General features: G+C 41.0%; 1 protein-coding gene across 1 annotated transcript in view; it reads left to right on the top strand.

Moving 5' to 3' along the window:
* The window catches only part of LOC136444439 (receptor-type tyrosine-protein phosphatase S-like), a 30,984-nt gene that overhangs the window by 12,878 nt on the left and 1,369 nt on the right, over window positions 1-16,737 (top strand). The window contains exons 15-38 of the mRNA XM_066441985.1: window positions 393-496; window positions 878-1,097; window positions 1,514-1,616; window positions 2,100-2,252; window positions 2,634-2,718; window positions 2,972-3,082; window positions 3,715-3,772; window positions 3,904-4,000; window positions 4,702-4,823; window positions 5,605-5,696; window positions 6,249-6,336; window positions 6,699-6,775; window positions 7,163-7,199; window positions 7,689-7,786; window positions 8,120-8,245; window positions 9,341-9,489; window positions 9,936-10,071; window positions 10,530-10,679; window positions 11,116-11,209; window positions 11,660-11,736; window positions 11,950-12,084; window positions 12,362-12,490; window positions 13,136-13,287; window positions 16,360-16,495. Coding sequence (XP_066298082.1) covers window positions 393-496; window positions 878-1,097; window positions 1,514-1,616; window positions 2,100-2,252; window positions 2,634-2,718; window positions 2,972-3,082; window positions 3,715-3,772; window positions 3,904-4,000; window positions 4,702-4,823; window positions 5,605-5,696; window positions 6,249-6,336; window positions 6,699-6,775; window positions 7,163-7,199; window positions 7,689-7,786; window positions 8,120-8,245; window positions 9,341-9,489; window positions 9,936-10,071; window positions 10,530-10,679; window positions 11,116-11,209; window positions 11,660-11,736; window positions 11,950-12,084; window positions 12,362-12,490; window positions 13,136-13,287; window positions 16,360-16,495 — 2,729 coding nt within the window. The remainder of the gene's footprint in view (window positions 1-392; window positions 497-877; window positions 1,098-1,513; window positions 1,617-2,099; window positions 2,253-2,633; window positions 2,719-2,971; window positions 3,083-3,714; window positions 3,773-3,903; window positions 4,001-4,701; window positions 4,824-5,604; window positions 5,697-6,248; window positions 6,337-6,698; window positions 6,776-7,162; window positions 7,200-7,688; window positions 7,787-8,119; window positions 8,246-9,340; window positions 9,490-9,935; window positions 10,072-10,529; window positions 10,680-11,115; window positions 11,210-11,659; window positions 11,737-11,949; window positions 12,085-12,361; window positions 12,491-13,135; window positions 13,288-16,359; window positions 16,496-16,737) is intronic.

The raw sequence follows: 16,737 nt of genomic DNA, 5'->3' as shown, positions 1-16,737 counted from the left end.
GTTATTTGGAGTTATTTTATCACATCGATGTTAGATACATATGAGATGAAGTTAAACTCAGTAAAACAACTAATACCTATAGGTAGTGGTCAAATGACCATTTATGCCCATGATGTTAAGCATACAAAAGTAAGATACTTGCGTTGAAATAATCCAAGAATGATGTTGTGGCATAACAGTTCCATGATTTTTGTAATAAGGGGTGTGTACTGAATCAGAATATCACTTTGGACCAGGCACAAAAAAACTAAACATCAGTGAACCAAGTTTAGACCTGAACCAAAAACAACAATCACCACTAAGTTGTTCATCCAACACAAACAAAGACTAAATGAAAGCAGATGTTTGTAAGTTAGTTGTATGAACCTGTATCTCCTTTGCATTTTAACTAGATCCCACAGCACCTGAAGAAGTTCAGAAAAATGACACAGATGCAGCATGCCAGGTGATGTGGAGTCCACCAGAAAAATCACATGGGACCATCACCAAGTATACTGTAAGACGAGTCTTATTCTTTACCACTACCTCATATTGAAGGAGTAAGTTGAATATTTGCATGAGCAATAGAGGAAAATTGATGCAGCCTGCTCATGTCTATGATAGAAAGCTTTCTACATGTATTATATTGATCATTGCCTCAATGAGAAAGTATATTTAGATATATAATTGTCGTTCAGCACCAAGGACAGTAGGTATGGTATGAATGTATTTATCATTCAGCACCAAGGACAGTAAGAGTGGTCTATTTGTACTTGTTATTTACGTCATGTTTGCATCTCACACTGTCAAGAGCAAAGTCTCTTTTTCTTCAAGGAGAGGTCAAGCTTTATGCTTAAATTGAAGAAAAAGGGATTCACTGTCTTGTACTTTCTGTTAGGTGTACTACACCTGGAATCCACTAGATGGCGCCGACTACAGCAGCTTTGGGGACCAAGTTGAGGTGTCCCACGCCTCTGACTCTGTCACCCTGCTGAAGACTGGACTCGTGGAGGAAGAGCTGAAGCCTAATGCCAACTACAGCATCACTGTGACAGCCTCCACCTACACAGGCCAGGGAAACCATAGCCAACCTGTGTACTGTACTGTTCCACCTGGCAGTAAGGACTTTTACTTACAACGTAGTAACCTGACAACAGTTTTAGCCAAATTACTGTATCTTGATTTACCACCTACACAGGAGAAGGCAATCACAGCCATTCTGGGTACTGAACTGTTCCACCTGGCAGTAAGGACTTTCACTTAGCAGACATTATTCTTGACAACATGTTGAGCCAAATTATGTGAAATATTTGGACGAGGAATGGGTTTAAATAGCTATGATATTGGTTTTGCATTCACTACCAAATATAACTTCTGAATCTTAATGATGTGATATAGATTTTATTAGTTTGAGTAATTGTTCAAACTAAAATCTGGGAGTGTTCCTGATAACCTCAACATGTTGCATAAAACAAATAGATCTTCAGTTGAAAACACTAAAATCAAAAACTTTTTCCTGAAATTGTTTCTACAGAACCAGCCAAGCCCGAGTCTCCTGTCCCCATCCTGGACAACATCACTTCCACCACATTCCCTCTCACTCTCCAGCCAGCTTCACAACAGTATGGACCTGTACAGTAAGTCACAGCCCCTCCTCAGGAGCTCAGGGACTCCAGAGTCAATTGTATAAAGACCTGTTAACCTTTAGCACACTGAAGTAGCCATTTGGCACTAAATTCCCTATTGATTACAGAGTTAAGCAGCAGGGAGAAGGTTAAGTTGGCACTGAGATTTGGAGTGTTAAAGAAATTAAGTGTATTATGTGAGAATGAAACCTGCAAGCAATTGAACTAGGTTTACATAATCAACACTAAGAATCTTCCTACAGAAAATATTATCTAAAAAAGTGATAAATCTTCCTTTCCATTGACGGAAGGTATTGGTGAAGGTTTTCAAAAATTTGAATGTATCCATTCTCAGAAATTGAAGACATATGTTAAAGATTGTAAACAGGGTCCTGAACAGTGGCTTAACCTTCAGCATACTGAAGAAAACGTTTGGCTACTGATTTGCTATTGGTTACTGGGTTAGGCCAAAGAATACCCATGTTCCAAACACAGGTGTTACCATGTTGTGGTAGTAGAGATGGATGCAGGGGTTGGAGTCAACGACCTTCCTTCAGCTGAGCTACTGGAGGTCAGAGGTTACCAGGAGACCACACAGACCAACCAGAGGCCTCCTTACAGGGCTTACGTCACAGCAGCATGGGACAGGTAGTTTTACAGATCTTTAGCTAATAGCCTGGCTCAGAACAAGGGCTATTTGTGGTTGTACATTTGTCTTAAGATGCACTTACCATTAAGTGAATAGCAGGATTAGCAGTGTTAGTTTGAGTGCTTTCAGCATCAGCACCAGTAGCATGCATCCAGAACATGTTCTGGTTCAAGTGTTGTTTAAAATTGTACACAACACTCGGAACTGTCTTTTAGCACCAAGGACAGGGTCGTTTTAATCAGAGACTGTGATAAGAAATGTATTGTAGTGCAGCTGAAAGAATCGCAGTGATAAAAAGATTTTCATTGAACAGTGGATACTACTGAACTACTTGATAAATACAACCATACAGATACCAATGTCCCTTGCACCTTTACTAGGAACTCCCTTCCACAGACTGTGAATGTTGGAGATGGCTCCAGGACCAGCTGTGCCCCTGTCAGCAGGAGGAAACGGGACGAACAGGTACATGGAACCTTCTCTACTGTAACCATACAGCATACAGGCATACTGTTAGCTGCACAGCGTACATTGATCTCAAAATGTGTGGCTCTAGGCACAACAAGATGAACAACAACAACCCACCAAGCATGGTGACTATGCAAGCGTTGACAGGAAGCTACTGCATTGGCAGGAAGATACATGTAGTTCCACATACAGTTATACAGCTTACAATAGTTCAAACAAACAGTATGCTGTACCATTCCTCTTTCCACAGGACACGTCAGACTGGATCTACTCAGAGACCTTCACAAACAGACCCCTGTCACCAGGCATGGCCTACACGGCAGCTGTTAGGGTGTATGGAGCCAGACCACAGGATGGCTCATGGGTACATGCAATATAGGACTCCTTAGTTAATGCTCTCTTCTTCTTCTTCCATCCCTTAGTCTAACTATTTAACCATTGGGGAACGACAGAAGATCTGGAAACCAGTTTTCTCCACCCTTCTCGGTTTTCTGTTTTTCTTAGTGTTTCACTCAGTGTCGTGACTGTCCATTCTCTGATATTACCCTCCCATATTTTCTGTTGTCCACCTCTCTTTCTTCCTCCCTGGACGGATCCTTGCATGATACTTATAATGTTACCAACCTACAATAGGGCTAAGCTCTTCCTAATACTACAAATGTACATGATATGTTTTTCCGGCTTTTGGATGCATTTTAACAGGGCGGCTCAATGTATTATTCAACTAAAATGAACACGAACTGTTCAGCATGCAATGGAGGGTATCTAGTCATATCAAAACCTACTTGGATGACAAATTTGCTCATTCACGACAGTTACAGAAACAGTTAGGGTGCTGTACATGTAGCTGTCATTGAGAACCAAGGGCAGTAAGTGTGGTGTATATGTAGCTATCATTCAGCACCAAGGACAGTATTTTGGTCTGTGGGCAGCAAAATTCTGTGAAATGACAGAATGATGGACCAAATTAATGAACTAATATTTGTCCCTTTTCAGCCTCACTTTTCAACCAGTAGTTACATTGACCCGTTGGCCACCAATAACGAAGCAGGTCAGTTTATGCATTTCATCACTCCTGTATGAGTTTCTTTCTGTCAAATTTTGTGTGAATTCATTCTGGACTTATTGATTTATATATAATACACCTATATGATAACTTGAATGATTTGTCTTTACTTACAGGGTTTATATGGACGAACATCTGGCCAATTGTAGGAGTTGTTATAGCTGTGCTTCTGCTGATTGCCATTTGCATCACCTTGACAGTGTGTCTTATGAGGTGAGATCAGAACAAAATAATGATAGATGATGTAGATTTACAACATCTGTGTTCTGCCAACTTGGGACTGTTTTTTAATATTTCTAATCAAGCAGATCTACCAATGTACCATTGGCAAGACAGTATCCAATGGGCCAAAACAGTATCCAACCTGGGACACTGTCTTTGCTTTTACAAGATGTATAACGATTCTGCCTCTGAAAGATCTGCATGGAGATTATGTTTTGTTCCAGAACTGTACAATATTAGGCCACACCAATTCAATTTGTTGATTCTCAGATTATAAAAGATATTGCTGAACTTAAAGATCTAAGAAGAAAGTCTGTACCGTGGTACACAAAGTTTTAGGGAGTGAATATAGTCACTTTTTCATTTTTACCAAAAAATTCTGTCATATGAAATTAAGTAATACATTTACACGCTATTTTCGTACACATAGTAAGTAAAGCCCTTACCAACAAGCTTTCGACCAATCCTCTGGTCCTTCTCAAGTCGATTTGACCCGAAGCCCACGTCGCTTGACCTGAGTGGAAGTGTGATGTCAGCAATGGGTCAAATCGGGTCAAATCAACTTGAGAGGAACCAGAGGACTGGTCGAAAGCTTGTTGGTACCGGTAAGCGCTTTATTTGTTATGATTACTATGTCGATAACTTCATACAAAAATGACTAAAATTCATGTGGCCTTTCCTATGTCCAACAGAAAAAGATCCTCGCATAAGAAGGCTCCACCCCCAGTATCAGATATCCCTACCTCAGGGGGAACCAAGAGGACAAACTTTAACAGGCCAGGGGACATTACACTAGCAGATTTGGACCCACCAGGTTTCTATTAACATAACATTCATTTTTTTATGATATTGTGTGAGAAAAATGCTTTGCTCTTTCCTCTGTAAACAGTAATGTTACTTAGTTAATGTATTAACTAGCCTTTTTAGTCAAATACAGTGCTGTCTCCAGTTTTTCAGTCCCACTTATTGTTTGGGTTAATTTTTTGAGGGGGGGGTAATCTTTATGTCAAGCTTAGAAAAATGAATTTTTATCAATTTCATGTCATGAATTCACATTTTTTGGATGGACAAGGTGCCATTTTTTTCTCATCCTCACAAGCAAATTTTCCGTCCCAAAATGGAGGAATAGGTCCTGGAGACAGCCCTGGTCAAATATCATAATTTATGATATCAAACAACTTGCTTTTTGATAATTCTTACAAATGTTGTATTTCATTTCATCTTGTGCTGTATTCTGTCTATGCAAGGCCCTAACTATCGGTTTTAGCCAGCAGTAACTCCGCTGTCCTGTTTTCGTCTATGTCTAATTCCACAGTAGACTGCTTGACGTCTTTTAGCTTTCTTTCAAAATTTTTCCTGGTTCAAATTTTTTTAAATATTTCCATTTCTACAGCCCCTCTCTTATAATGATTTTTTTCATCCATTCTTGAACAGAAGCAGGAAAATGAATTCAATACAGTGCAATTCATTCATCTGTTTCCTATTATTTTAGGTCTACAAATAGGTGCATAGCATGTAAGCGTGTGACTAACCCCTGTTGTGTACAGTACTAATCACACTAACCTAATTAACCGCTGCTTATAACGCCTCGCCAGCGGCCTATTCCCCCATCCCCCTGGACAGACTGGAGGAGGAGTACAACAAACGACACGCCAACGATGACCAACTCTTCAAGGAGGAATATGAGGTATGTAAGTCTCAACACTTCAATTCATACAATATGTGATATTAGGTTCCAACAGATACAAAGCATGCAAAGGAAGACACTGTGTCAATCTACTCAGCATGCTGAAGGGAGATCTAAAGCACAAAGGGCGAGGCCCCCCTACAACAGAAAAGAAACTCCAGGAGCTAAAGTCAAGTTGGAAGGAGATGAAGAAAGACTGAATGCAGAGTTCTGCAGGGCGTTTCTACGACAGTCATTGCAGATGCAGAAACCAGTGGATGATGATGATATATCATATTTTCTAAGACTGGAACAGACTTCCCAACTGTGTTTCTGTTTGTGAAAACAGTGAAATCTAAATAATAGCATCATTGTGACTGACAAATTGAACTTTGCTGTCATTGCAACAAAGAATAGAACATTCATTATCTTTCACATCTTGTAAGCTTGAATTGAGCATCACAAATTCAGCATGTCTAATTCTAAACCAATGTACAGTTTAATGTTGTATTGTTTAATGCAGTGAAAGGGCTAGACAAGGTTCCTACCATTACATACACAATCTTGCTGCAGACTCTACCCCAGAAGCTTGCCCATTCCCACGATGCCTTTTCACTTCCTGAGAACAAGGTCAAGAACAGATTTGCCAACATCCTGCCCTGTAAGTGAAGTACTCGAGATGCTACATCATATAAACCTAAGATACAAACAATAATTAGACTGCAGATTGTTTAAACATAATTCCAGTGAAGGCAATTCTCTTTGGGACAGTGCACTGGTCATTCAGCACCAAGGACAGTACAGGGTGGTGTACATGTAGCTGTCATTCAGCACCAGACTTACTGTCCCTTGTGCTGAATGACAGCTTGACTATAATAGTGAGAACTAAGCTTCTTAGATATTAGGTCCTGGAAATGTTATCAGTATTTGAATGTGATATCATGGGGTTCACTTACCTCGTAATTTAAGATTAGAATTGAACAACAAACAAAGCTTTGTTTCTGTTCATTCTACCCTACACAGATGACCGTGCACGTGTTGTTCTGTCCACCATTGAAGGCCAGCCTGGGAGTGATTACATCAATGCCTCTTTCATTGATGTGAGTGAGAAATCGTTGTCTGTCTATCTGTCAGTCAGCCTAAAAGACTATGCCGGATAACATTATAGCTACATGTAGTTGCTTTTCAGTCCTGACAATCCTTCATTACAAAATACGTTTGCAGCAATGCAAATCTATTCGGTGATTACGTTACATGTCACATCATGTACTACCTTGAATATATTTCTTTTGCTTTCCTATGTGATATTTGTGTTTAATTGCCAGTACTGAATTAGAAAGCATTTTTATCAACCATTCTTCCATGCACCATGTAAAGATACCTTATCTTACATGTTCATATATTGTCCTTGTGTATATACTACATAAAGGAAGTTCCATTTTGATTTTGTCATTTTATGCTATTCTTTCCACTTTCTCTTGGAGCAGGGTTACGATGTCCCTAACAAGTTTATAGCATCACAAGGTAAAGGGCTTTTGAGTGTACACATATAATACTACAATGTAACCTGTGTGCTGCCATTTCAATATAATGAGAATTATATTCATGCACGTGTTGTAATAGTTGTCAGAAAAAGACCCCAAGAAAAAAATGATTAGTAGCATGTGAAAATGTTAAACCTTTTTTTCCTACCTTTTTGTCCTTTGATACATTACATTACCCACAATTGAGGTGTTCAGAAAAGTCATTTTCCCCTAGAACTATTGTATACTGGAACTCGTTGTCACCAAGTACTGTAGGAGCATCATCATCGGATTGCTTTAAACAATGCTTACAGTAAGACGTGCAAAGACTAGGTGTGACAGGTCGTTCAGTGTAATATAACCAGCTGCTGTTGTGCCGTATGCCTGCAAAACTGGTTGTACCGGATATAACGTTATAGATAAAGATACAGATTGGACAACAATGTCTACATGTACCAAAACTGCTTGTAAATGAATGTATCTCTCCCAGGTCCCAGGAAGGAAACAGTGAGTGACTTCTGGAGAATGGTGTGGGAGCAAAACTCTGCCACTGTTGTCATGGTAACAAACCTGGCTGAAAAAAGCAAGGTAAAGATTTTTATGATTTTCTGTTACAGTACTTCCAAAAAATCACATTGAATACATAGGTGTGTGTGTGTATGTGTGTTGATGTTAGTGTGCATGTGTGTGTGTGTGTGTGTGTGTGTGTGTGTGTATTTGTGTGTGTGTGTGTGTAGGTAGGTCTGTGTGTGTGTGCTAGTGTGTGTGCATGTGTGTAACTGTATTTAGGTGCATCCCACAATAAAAAATTACTGTAACTGTGAGTCAGTCATGCGCTGATGCACTATATTCAAAGCAAAAATACAAAAAATACAAAATTACAAAAAATACAAAAATAGTTTCATCTCTGTTCCCGTGCAGGCAAAGTGTCATCAATACTGGCCAGAGGAAGGCATCGGTCAGTATGGGGACGTCAGTGTGGAGGTGACCGATGTGGTCAGACTAGTGGACTTTGTCATCAGGACTCTGACCGTTGAGCATCTTCAGGTAGGGATAATGTTTACGGAGTGGCCGTGCCGTATATTTTGCTAGAATATGGGACTTAAAGGAACCAAAACCTTGCCCTGGGGAAGTCGTAAAGGGAGTGCTCCTACTGTGAGCTGCCCAGCAGGTTGAGGGCTGGATTAATCCCCCATAACCACATAAATTCATAAAAGGATTAGATGTCTGCCAGCCTGGGACAATAGCAGGGACAGATTACCATAATAACTGTCAGAGAATTCAAACTTTTTTCTGTACTGGTTTTTCTATGAACAGTATCAAACCATGCAGAATGGCCCAGATATCTATCAAAAAGTCACATGATCCAAGGAAGTTTCAATCAGATAAGATCCCTTGGATAATCAAGACAATGCTATCTACAACTTTCAGTTTGGGGGAAGCCAAACTTGTTCAAATTTTCAAACTTTCAAATCGACCCTGTCAACGTTGTGTTAGAGTGTCTAAATGGATATAAATTTCCAATGTCTTCCCAACATTAGCCTAGGTTGTGTGTCTAGAAATATGACTTGCGATTTTTTGCGTCTTCTTGTTGTTGTAACCAGCATAGAATAGGGCTCTGTAGAACAGTACATATAACTGCTAGCCAATGTCTCAAACTAAATTGCAAGCCAGTGTTGTCATTACTTTATTTCTTGGCTAACTGTCCTTCAAGCTAACTTCTTTATGTGTAGCCATACTTCAAATTCTTATATGTTATCTATAGAATTCAAACATGACTTGAAGAGTAACTTGTACATGGTAAACTTTCTCAGCCAGGCCTCCACTGATGTGCACTGTACGGCTGCCAGGCGCATACTGAAGGCTATAGTTTACATTATCCCGTATTTATATAGTTTTACTGGGGTCTTTAAAAAGCCTGTACAGAACAGAAACTTAGTACACATTCAGGGGACACCTCCTTGAACATGTTTTGGGTGATAGATTTAGCACCTGTTGCAAGATGGCAAGCATCAAACCTCTTGGCTAAAAGCGTGAGCCGTAGCGAAGCTGCATTGCACTACTGCTAGCTACTTGAAAAGGCATCATGCTTCACCTCAGCTGAGGATGGCTGCTATACCTTTAACCTTGTATTGTACACAGCTGCAAGAATGTCGCACCATCACCCAGTTCCACTTCACCAGCTGGCCAGACTTCGGAGTCCCCCAGAGTCCCCTAGGCATGATGAAGTTTGTCAAGAGAGTGAAGATGTCCAACCCTGCTGGAGCTGGGCCAATCATTGTGCACTGCAGGTACATTGTTTTACAGTGTAGTAAAAGTAAAAAAATTAATGTGCATGTATTGTGTGTCACTTGCAGTGTGTATTGGGGACATGTGGTGTAATTTGGTTCAGGGGTTACATGTATGCATAAGTGACCCATCCTTGATATATCACTGCACGAAATCCGATCTTTTTTTTTACTAGAGTGAAGAAACAGAACCTTTACGCATGTTTTTAGGTGTGCTTAAAGATCAAATTTCATGGCAGTGGGGGCATTTTAAGCTGTGGTCATCTTTTGTTATTCTTGCACAGAATAGTGAAATATTCTCTAGTACATATAACCTGCTTGATCACTTACTTATCACAACTGTCCTTTTCAATTTTGTCACAGTATCTGATCTATTCGCTCATTGGTTAGAGTAAAATCTACTTAACAACTTGGTTCAACTCATCTGGCTTTATTCATTTTCTCCATAGTGCTGGAGTGGGCAGGACAGGAACCTTCATCGTGATTGACACTTTGATTGACATGATGGCGGCTGAGCAGAAGGTCGACGTGTTCGGCTGTGTGGCCAGGATGAGGCACAACAGGAGCTATATGGTGCAGACTGAGGTGTGGGGATTTATATGTTTGGTCATCATGAATGCTGACACCATAGATACTGGCGCTTCAGCACCAAGGAAAGGGCAAAGGACTGTACACAGTCAAACCTGTCTATAGTGGCTATTCAGGTGACTTGAAGAAAAGTCACAATAGATTAATGGCCACTATAGACAAGTCTGCTATTCATCCCTATCTTATCTCCTTCAGCACTCTCTGCCATAATCAAATGGTGCTAACAGTTGATTACTAAAGATGCAGATTTATTTTATTTATTGGTTTGGCTTTGAATGACATACAGCCAGGACTTCCCAACTAGCTTTTGGCTAGCTAGGGCTGTTGACAAGAAAATACAGGACATTTGATTAAGATTTCAACAATTTAAGAAGAATGTATACAATGTAGACCACTTTATTCAGTATTGTAATATGTAAATTTCACTGACAACTGTCTAATTATGTGAATGCCAGGCCCAGTACATATTCATCTACCAGTCTGTGTTAGAGCACCATCTGTATGGAGACACTGAACTGGAGGTTGCCAACATGCACAAGTACATGCACAGGCTACACACCAAGCAACCAGGGTCCAACCTCACGGGCATGGAGACAGAATTCAAGGTGAGATATACTGTAAATGTTTCCAGGTGCTTGATTTCGTTGTAGGAGGGGAAATTAGATTTTTGTTGTGTTTTAAGTTCTCGGTTCAAACAATAGTGTAGTATAGTAGAAGGATATTAAGAGTGGATTTACATAATAATCACTAGTGTTCGACATAGGGGGCCCGAGCCCCGTCCAATTTTCATTGAAATATATGGTGGATAATTTTGAAATTTGACGAGCTTTGGCCTACAAATTCTTCTGGCGTTTGCTTGATTGGTGAAGTCGGCAACCATTTCCAATTGTATGCAAGTCCTGTGAGCAACAATAGCCAGGATTTCACTTCTTGTATGGTGCAGAGATTACTAACCATCGGATTCCACACGCTACTGTGGTGTTATAATGGCTAACAAATAAAGATACAGAACATTTATACTTTATTCCTGCTGACCAACAGAACCTGACCAAGATCCCCATAGAGAAACACCACATGAGGTCAGGAAACCTGCCTGACAACATCAGTAAGAACAGGGTGCTGCAGGTGCTGCCATGTAAGTCACTGTTTCAACAGTTACTTTCACGACATGAATAGAATACAGTAGAAGATACTTAATGTTGGTGCATGTTTCAGGGGTATTCATTAGGTTGATATCTTCCTTATGACGTTATGTGGTCCTTCTTGAATATGAGAGATGAACAATGGTGGCGTCACGTTGGTATAACGGCAGGTTGTTTGGCCCAGAACCCAGAGGTCCTGGGTTCCAATCCCTAGTACAAACCTGGTGTGTTATGCCATAAGGCAGTTTACCAATACAAATAAACAAACAAGAAGAACATGATTTGGAGTTCTTAACTACAGTGAAGTGCATGACAATCATAAAAACAATGGATTTTGCAGTTACAGTAACTCTTTCAATCAGACATTTTTTCAGATCTCACTTTCTAAAGACATGAACTGTTCTTAATGTCTAAGACTGCCTTACACCTGTCTGATGTTTCAGATGACACCCACAGAGTTTACATCCCAGCTGTACCTGGCCTGAGGAACTCAGACTACATCAATGCTTCCTTCATGAATGTGAGTTCCTCTTTCTCTGAAAAAACGAACATCTTACTCAAAGCTCAGTAGAACCGTCTGTTTCTATTCAAAATTTAAGCAATTAAATGTGTCCAAAATAATTAAAAAGCAATCCTTTTTATCCTACGTAATGTAGGTAGCTAACTGAATTTGTCTTGTATTTTTTGGCATGTATTGTTGTAGTATCACTCTCTTGTGACCTACACTTTACAGGGGTATCGACAGAAGGATGCCTTTATTGCAACCCAAGGCCCCCTAGCCCAAACTGTTGCAGACTTCTGGTCCATGATCTGGGAGTGGAGGACATGTTCTATTGTCATGCTGACAGAGTTGGTAGAAAAGGGAAGGGTGAGTACATGAAACTTTGGGCTCTTTTGAGGCCTTCTCAAGAATGTCTTGAACACCTGGATATCTGAAGTGTGCAGACCTCGGGGATTGCTGATGCTACATAACTAGATCTCTTTAGATTTACTGTTTTTGTGAAGGTTTGTGGATATACAGAAGTGCTTTTTATTGGAGGATGTTGGGTTAGAGATCTATTTGGACGAATCTTTTCAGGGTGGAGGAATGATGTACCCTGGTGGAATTATGTAGTAGATGTTAACCTGAATGACTTATTGTGCAGGATCAGTGTACCAAGTACTGGCCGGACACATCCAACACGTACCGTGATGTGACAGTGGAGCTGTACAGCGTAGAGAAGCATCACGACTACACACTCAGGACATTCCACATCTCAAACTGCAAGTCCAAGGTCAGCTTTCTTTTAATTTTGGAACCTTAACTTTAATCCTTATTGTTCAGCCATAAGTTTTTTAAACTGGTGATCATGAGCTGGTGAAGTCTTGCATGCATGTCTTGAGACATTCTGATACAAGTGTGAAGGGCAAAGTAGCAGTTACTCAAGCAACTGGATGGATTTTGAAAATGGTCAGATGCATTTCAGGTAGCATCCACTACCTTTTGTCAGGTAGCATTCTGCTTGAGTTGATCTTTTGCGTGTCGTGTCCACGTGGTGCAGTGGTTTGTGCACTCTGTCTCTCATCTCGTCTGGTTTGATTCCGTGGAACCAGTGGCCTGGGTCTGGACATGACTGGAAAAGAGTCCCAATGTCCTATTGGAGGGGGATATAAAGCCAGCGGCTCCATGTGAGGGCGTCAAGCCTCTGCACATAAAAGAACCCAACACACTTATCCAGAAGAGTAGGAGTGACCTGCTGTGCTTGGCCAAAATCTGTGAGCTGTAGCAAAGCCCCTTTGTACTAATAACGCCATGCTTAAATTTGTCCTCAGTCTGAGGTTCAACCACTTTACCTTTTATGCTAAGCAGGCGTGTGTGTTAGTGCTATGTTATGAATTATCAATCACACATGTTACAATGTACACTCCCCATTACGCAGGACCAGAGCTGCCGGACGGTACAACAGTTCCAGTTCCACGGTTGGCCGGATGTGGGAGCCCCCAACACAGCAGCCGGTATGCTGGACCTGATTGGTCAGGTACAGAAGCAGCAGCAGGTGTCTGGGAATGGACCAATCACAGTGCACTGCAGGTACAGCTCGGTCTACAACAGTTACAGTAGGAAATCAAACTTGAAAATAAAAAGAAAAATGATAAATCTTTACAAGAAAAAATAAGAAAATCCTACAAGAAAAATGAGAAAGTTCTACAAGAAAATAAGAAAGTTACCCCCAGGAGAGAAATTAACAGTTGACACTTTAATTCCAGTTCAATTGACATTTTTTAGTTTAAGGAGATATTTCAACATATCCTGTTCAATAATGTATTTTTTGATAATGTGTAATACACATTGATAACTGCATTCTAGGAAAACACATTTTTCAATTATTGTCTAGTTTTCAATAAAACATATTAGATTAAGCAAGTCCTGATTACATATTACTCAACTCTTGATTCATTTTTTGGCTCATGAATTACACTTAAAAGCTTTTTTAGATAATTAGCATTTTCAAGTGCAACAGCATAACATAGATTTTATGCTAAATTCTGGCATTAAATTGGTCATAGGATAATGTTTAATTGAACATCTATCTACCAACAAGCTTCAGAATTTGGTATTTCGATACAGCAACATAATGTTATAGAATGCATACATTATAGAATGCTATTAATGATTCAGGATACCTTTGGCAAACCCTGGTCTTGGAATAGCTAATTTTGGGTATCGTTTTGACTTGACTGTTAGCCAAGTAAAATGCTGTCAGAGAAGTTGTTTTATGATCAAACAAATTTTCTTAGGAATTGGTCTTGTTTTGCTATTCAGTGGGACTCGATAATGTGGACGTTGTTTTTCTCCGAGTCAGTCACCACCAGCTGTCCCTGTGGCCCCATAGCAACACCACGTGGTCTCCTTAACATTGTGTCTGTAGGGATGTGTTTGAGGAATTTTCCTGTCTTGTCAAACATCTCCACACGACTGTTTCCCGAGTCTGCGACAATGATGTTACCTGCGCTGGCTGTACAGATGCCAGAGGGATAGTACAGATGACCTTCATCACTTCCCATGCCTCCAAACTTGAACCGGAACTGTCCGTCCTCGTCGTAAACATAGATACAGTGACTCTCAATGTCTGACACAAGAATGTTGCCTTCCGCATCCACCGTGATGTACTGTGGCTGTTTCAATTCGATCCAATTCTGAATCTGTGTATGCCAGAATAGCGATCTTAGCCAGTCCATCCATTCTTGACGCACAATGCTTATACTTCCATCTGGCACTCCACCATCATCACTGGACCTCACAGACTTTTGCCTTTGCCCTGAAAAGGTGGTTTGTGTGATGAGGACATGGTTTCTCCAGGTGTCCACAGCAACTCCTCTAAAGTGCCCTGTATCCTGTAGATAAATCCTTCTCAGCACCCTGCCCTCTTTGGTGTACTGTATGGTAAACTCATGATCAGCATAGTCTTCCTTTCCCACCACCCACAGGTTGCTCTCCCTGTCCATGGCCACATCATGTGGGTACATCCGCTGTTCACCAGAAATGACTGTTGGGAACTGAAAGACAAATGTTCCCTGCAGGGTGAAGACTTGGATTCTCCTGTTCCCTGTGTCTGCTACAAAGATCTCCCCTATATCTGACACTGTAACGCCACTTGGGTTATGAAACCGTCCATTTCTTGATCCATATCCACCAAAAATCATTGTTTTGGAGCGAGGCTGGACATGCCCCAATACTGGCTCTGGGGTGTCTGTGGGCTGATCAACAGTAGACTGGGTTTATACAGGAGTTGGTGCCGCTTTTCCACTGTAACTTGCAGGGCTTTTTTTTTCAGTCTTATCATGAATCCCATACAACGGGATATGTATAAATAAGACTGCAAGCAAGAGAAGCCCTAGGCTTGCAACAGTTGCCACAGCTACCGCTGAGGTTTCTGTGGGGTGAAAGACAGCTGTCTGGAGGAATTGCAGCCTCTGGTTTTGCAGCCTCTCACACAGACTTTTAACCAGCCGGTTATCAGGTAAACCTGTGACCCCCTGGGGTGGCAATCTGACCTGCAGAAGACAGTTTGGGCACTTGAAGGGTACTTGAACCTCTGCATATACCTGTAGACAGTCCTGACAGAAGGTGTGCTGACAGGGCAGCACCTTGGGCCTGGTGAACAGCTCCAGGCAGATGCTGCAGGTCAGTTCTTCATGGATTTGTTCCCCCAGACTCGACGGTGCAGCCGCCATTTTCTCGTACTCTCCTAGCTTGTGACGTCAGCCCTGTAAATAACCCCACAGTTCTGCTTGCGTCACCTGTAAATACCAGGTGTGTCATCTGGCTCTTTATTTACATGTCATGGTCTGCAAGGCAGGCTCCTGATTACACCTAGCAAAGTTGGCACTGCTCCAAGTTGTGCCTGCAGGGCTTGTGTGCTGCTAGACACTCATCATGGCAGTTTACAACTGATTTGTAACCAGAACTGACACAATTTTGGGCTGATCATGATGTGGTATCCCCACCAGAAGGCAAAGATCAGGTCTTGAAATGTTTCCCCTGGACAAATTTAAAAGTGCCCTTTCTGGGTCAACATCCTACCCTTCCTTGCTCTTGCTCAACAGCCCAATGACTGTGACCTTGAAATGCAGTTCCAAGGTTGTATTTCTCACAGAGTATAAGCTCATCGGTCTAAGAACAATCTCAGCAATCAAGACAGACATACAGATAGTATAAGAGAGATAAATACTTTCAGAATGTTATAATTATTTTTTGTTAGTGTTAGAACTTTTACGATAACTGATCACATTTCTGTAATTAGAAGTTTCCAATTATAATTTTTTTTAATGTGTATCTAAAACATGCATGTGTCTAGGTATCAGTGCTTCCGACTTGCTTTGGTCAGTGTAACTCATGCAGCTATGGATGGATAATGCTGATGTTTGTTATGCAGATACAAACTGTAAGTTTAATAAGATGAAGGTCAATGGGGATTTTGAGCCTCCTAGCAACTTTACTTTGTACTGCAGCAGAACTTTTGGCTTTTGTATCTCCTGTTCGGGACATGCTGTGGTCTTGATTTTTTGGTGGCTGGTAGCTTTTATTGTAGTCTGCAGTTTTTTTTAGAGGAGTTAACAAGATTCCAACTGTAGTCTTAACTTTGTGACTGATTCTCCTCAGCTCTGGTGCCGGTCGCACAGGAACGTTTATCGCCCTGTGTACGATCCTGGAGCGGGTGAAGACTGAAGGGATCTGTGACGTCTTCCAGACTGTCAAGGCTCTCAGACAACAAAGGCCCCATATGGTGCAGACTCAGGTGAGTAATGTCTGTATGTACATGTATGTGTATTGTGTGTGTGTATTGTGTGCGTGTGTATTGTGTGTGTGTATTTGTGTGTCTGTGTGTGTGGTGAGTGTGTGTTTTTTGGTCCTGTGTGCATGTGTGTCTGTGTGCGTGTGTGTGTGTGTGTGTGTATGTATGTGAGTACTACATGTATGTGTGTTTGCTTGCATGTGTGTATGTGTTTTTGTGTGTCTGTGTGTGTTTGTCTCTACCTA

The sequence above is a fragment of the Branchiostoma lanceolatum genome, chromosome 11 (assembly GCF_035083965.1).
Source record: "Branchiostoma lanceolatum isolate klBraLanc5 chromosome 11, klBraLanc5.hap2, whole genome shotgun sequence".
In the NCBI taxonomy this organism is placed as follows: Eukaryota; Metazoa; Chordata; class Leptocardii; order Amphioxiformes; family Branchiostomatidae; genus Branchiostoma; species Branchiostoma lanceolatum.
The sequence above is the reverse complement of the archived record's forward strand: the minus strand, read 5'-3'. Positions and strand labels throughout refer to the sequence as shown.